At 27.9% G+C, this 5,000-nt stretch overlaps 2 protein-coding genes across 4 annotated transcripts in view; one reads left to right on the top strand and one right to left on the bottom strand.

Annotated features, from left to right (window-relative positions):
- The window catches only part of LOC137624608 (mucin-2-like), a 30,443-nt gene extending 27,184 nt beyond the window's left edge, over window positions 1-3,259 (bottom strand). Inside the window, exon 1 of one of the 3 annotated variants that reach the window (XM_068355569.1) lies at window positions 2,582-3,259. In XM_068355569.1, the coding sequence (XP_068211670.1) occupies window positions 2,582-2,671 (90 nt within the window). In that variant the 5' untranslated portion in view covers window positions 2,672-3,259. The remainder of the gene's footprint in view (window positions 1-2,581) is intronic. The other 2 variants (XM_068355568.1, XM_068355570.1) reach the window with 2 other exon arrangements.
- The window catches only part of LOC137625047 (uncharacterized), a 159,165-nt gene that overhangs the window by 60,252 nt on the left and 93,913 nt on the right, over window positions 1-5,000 (top strand). The window lies entirely within an intron of this gene.

Raw genomic sequence — 5,000 nt, 5'->3', positions numbered from 1 at the left:
ACTAGGGTTGGTGGCTTAGCCAATAACAATAATAATAATAATAATAATAATACTTTCCTTATTAGGATAATTTACTCCTTTCGGAGCCCTTGGGCTTATAGTATCATGCTTTTCCAACTAGGGTTGTAGCTTAGCTAATAATAATAATAATAATAATAATAATAATAATAATAATAATAATAATAATAATGAAAATGATAATGATAATAATGATAATTCTTTCCTCATTGGGATATTTTACTCCTTTTGGAGACCTTGGGCTTATAACATCTTGCTTTTCCAACTAAGGTTGTAGCTTAGCTTGTAATAATAATATAACTGTTATATATATCACTTGTAATACGTTTTTAACGCAACAATGTGTCTGTGGTATTTATATTCCTTGTAAAAAAATTTCTATATTCAATTTTTTTTAATGAGGGGCATTTGCACTGACTAGCAGCGATGCCCTTTTAGCTCGGAAAAGTTTCCTGCTATATGATTGGTAAGAATTATCCTGTATAACCAATCTGCGATCAGGAAACTTTTCCGAGCTTAAAGGGCACCCCTGTGAGTCGGTGCAAATCTGCCTCACTAAAAAGAATTGACTATAGTTACTATTATCTTTATAAAGGATATTCTAGTTGTATAGATGGTTAGAAATGTTGTGCATTATCAAGTCGATTAGTTTTGATAAATCTCATATATATATATATATATATATATATATATATATATATATATATATATATATATATATATATATGAATATATATATATATATATATATATATATATATATATATATATATATATATGAATATATATATATATATATATACATATTATATATATATTTATATAAATATATATATACGTATATATATATATATATATTTATATATGAAAATATATATATGATATATATATATATATATATATATATATATATATATATATATATATATATATATATACTGTATATATATATTATATTATATATATATATATATAAATATATATATATATATACAGTATATATATGTATATATATATATATATATATATATTATATATATATACAGTATATATATATATATATATATATATATATATATATATATATATATATATATATATATATAATTCTCTATCCATGAAATACTTAAAAATAAAATATTTGCAATTTAAAAGAAGACACTTCACAACATTGCATTGTATTGTATTAATTTTCTTTTGAAAAATCGAAGTATGAGACGGAGAGTGAAAAATAGTGAAATTGTTTTCCGTATCTAGAGTGAAAAATAGTGATGGAGTGTGTCAGATCAAGAGTGAAAAATAGAAATGGAGTTATTCACTTCGAGAGTGAAAAATAGTGATCCAGTTCCACAGTTTGAGAGTGAAAAATAGAGATGGAGTTATTCACTTCGAGAGTGAAAAATAGTGATGGAGTTCCACAGTTTGAGAGTGAAAAATGGGGGAAACGCTTTTCAGTTCGAAAGATAAAAATGAGTAGAACTTTATATATATATATATATATATATATATATATATATATATATATATATATATATATATATATATATATATATATATATATATGCAGAAGAACCACAGGGAAAATGAAAATAAGAAATATACGATTAAGTCCTGACTAGTTTCGTGATACTTCTCTCGAGAAGTATCACGAAACCAGTCAGGATTTAATCGTATATTTCGTATTATCATTTTCCCTGTGGTTCTTCTGCATCTGAGCATCACGTTTTCCTGTGATTTTTACGCATATATATATATATATATATATATATATATATATATATATATATATATATATATATATATCTATATGCATATATATATATATATATATATATATCTATATATATATATATCTATATCTATCTATCTATATATCTATATATCTATATATATATATATATATATATATATATATATATACTGTATATCTATATATATATCTATATATATATCTATATATATATTTATATATATATATATATATATATATATATATATATATATAATACATGCATGTATATATATAATACATATATGTACATATATATAGATATATATATATATATATATATATATATATGTATATATAAACATATATATTTATATATATATGTATATATATAAACATATATATTTATATATATATGTATATATATATCTGTATATATATATTTATATTTGTAGATATATATATACACATATATATATATTTGTGTGTATATATATAGAAATATACTGTATATATATGTATGTATATATATATATATATATATTTATATAATGTATATATAATATATTATATATATATATATATATATGTATATATATATATATATATATATATATATATATATATATATATATATATATATATATATATACACACTGTATACAATAGTTAGATGGTGCTCTTGTGTTGGTTACCCTTTTAAAATTGTTTTTTTTTCCAGTCATAAGTTTTTACACTTTGCCACTGGTATGCCCCAACTAGCTACAAAGACTCCCACATTTTAGTTCTAAGATAAATAAGGTCTATCTATTTTTGTAGAACACTTTTACTTACCTCTCCGTCATTATTCCCTTTCTGCAGGGCTGATGACAGGTGAACCGCCAAGACACAGGCGAGAAGAGCGAGTCTCAAGATCGGCTTCATGGCTCCTCATACAGCGACCTCCAAACGGCTCCAATGGATTCGGAAACAGGCTCCGGGGATTTCTGTCTTCGAGAGTGTGCAGTGAAGCCCCTGAAGCTACTCAGAAATGCAATTTCAGAGCAATTCCCTCGGACAACTTTGTCTCTGAAGCTACTCAGAAATAAAATTTCAGAGTAATTCCCTTGGACAACTTAGTCTCTGAAGCTACTCAGAAATACAATTTCAGAGCAATTCCCGGGGACAACTTAGTCTCTGAAGCTACTCAGAAATACAGTTTCAGAGCAATTCCCGGGGACAACTTAGTCTCTGAAGCTACTCAGAAATACAGTTTCAGAGCAATTCCCGGGGACAACTTAGTCTCTGAAGCTACTCAGAAATAGAATTTCAGAGTAACTCAAACGTTTGCTTGAAGTACGGGAGCGATGGAGTTCGAGGAGAAATGTGGAATGAGAGGACAAGAGCTCTCGGATTCGATTGGTCCTCGGGAGTTCCCGACTTAACCAACCAACTGCGAGGTCTTGTCTGACTGATGCCTGGCTCAGCAGCCGATTTTATAACTTCAGACCACTGCCTGAAAAATTGTGATGGGGCGCTCTGAACTCGCACACTTGGACGAAGCATCTGTTGATACTCATTACTCTTCCCTCTGAAATAGGACAGCCAATAAATATATAATATTCCAACATCGAAAACAAAACTCTTCCTGGTTGGGAAAAGTTGTTTGGATACATATGAAAAATTAATGGATGAAAGAGTATTATAAATGTATTGATAGAAATGAACATGAGAAATCCTCTCTTTTGGATGTGATTAAGAAATAAGTAGCTCGATTTTACAGTACCTATGGAGGAGAAAAAAAAAAGAATACAAATAAATCTGAATTACTGTATATTTCAAACCTCGGAAGGTTCAGAGACTTAAGACTAAGTTTTATGGCTTAATTTCATTATTAAAAAATAAGTCTGCTAAATGTTGGAAGCCAGAAATCCTCTTTTGGATGTGATTAAGAAATAAGTAACTCGATTTTACAGTACCTATGAAGGAGAGAAAAAAAAGAATACAAATAAATCTGAATTACTGTATATTTCAAACCTCGGAAGGTTCAGAGACTTAAGGCTAAGTTTTATGGCTTAATTTCTGCTAAATGTTGGAAGCCAGAAACCCTCTTTTGGATTTTGGATGTGATTAAGAAATAAGTAACTCGATTTTACAGTACCTATGAAGGAGAGAAAAAAAAAGAATACAAATAAATCTGAATTACTGTATATTTCAAACCTCGGAAGGTTCAGAGACTTAAGACTAAGTTTTATTGCTTAATTTCATTATTGAAAATCAACTCTTGCTAAATGTTGGAAGTCAAGATCCATACAAATGAAGGCAGTGACAATATGACCTCTTCAGCATATCGACGTGAATTTCTTTTCGTATCTCACACATGTCCTTTCATTCGCGTCTGTTTATGGCCTTTTTTTCGCCAGTTTATACCTGAATATTTTCTTAGTTCGTCAATCCATCGTCTTCTCTTCCTTCTCCTGCTTCTCCTGTAATCTCTAGGGACCCATTTTGTTATTCTTAATACTATTATCTGTCATTCTCATTATATGCCCTGTCCATCTCCATTTCTTTTTCTTACATGTTAGAATATTCTCTACTTTAGCTTGCTCTCGTATCCATGTTGCTCTTTTTCTGTCTCTTTGTGTTAATCGTATCGTTTTCCTTCCATTGCCCTTTGAGTTATAACTAGCCTATGTTCTAGCTCTTAAGTTTCTAATGCATAAGTTATTATTGGTAGGACTATCTGATTTAAACTAGTTTTTTTAGAGAAAGTGGCATTTTACATTCATAATTTCATTTTGTTTTGACAAAAGCTCTCTGCATATTTATCCTTCATTCAATTTCGATATCATGTCCTGGATAACTAGCTTATGTTTTAAGGATCTTAAATTTCTGATGCATAAGTTTTTATTGGTAGGACTATCTGATTAAACTAGTTTTTTTAGAGAAAGTGGCATTTTGAATTTCATAATTTCATTTTGTTTTGACATAAGCTCTCTGCTTATTTATCCTTCATTCAATTTCGATATCATGTCCTTAGTAAACACTTACTGTCTGTCCCAAGTACTTATATTTATAGCATCCCTTATTGGTTATCTCTGCATTTTCATTGAACATTATCTTGGTCTTTCTCATATTCATTTTCACTCCTACATTTCTGCTGTCTCTCTTCAATTCTATATCATCTGCAGATCTTAAGTTTGTAAGATATTCCCTATTAACGTTAACTCCTATATTTTCCCAATCTTCATTTTTAGAAAACTACTTCTAATAT

This window comes from Palaemon carinicauda, chromosome 31, assembly GCF_036898095.1.
Source record: "Palaemon carinicauda isolate YSFRI2023 chromosome 31, ASM3689809v2, whole genome shotgun sequence".
Lineage (NCBI taxonomy): Eukaryota > Metazoa > Arthropoda > Malacostraca > Decapoda > Palaemonidae > Palaemon > Palaemon carinicauda.
This window is presented reverse-complemented; position numbering and strand designations above follow the sequence as displayed.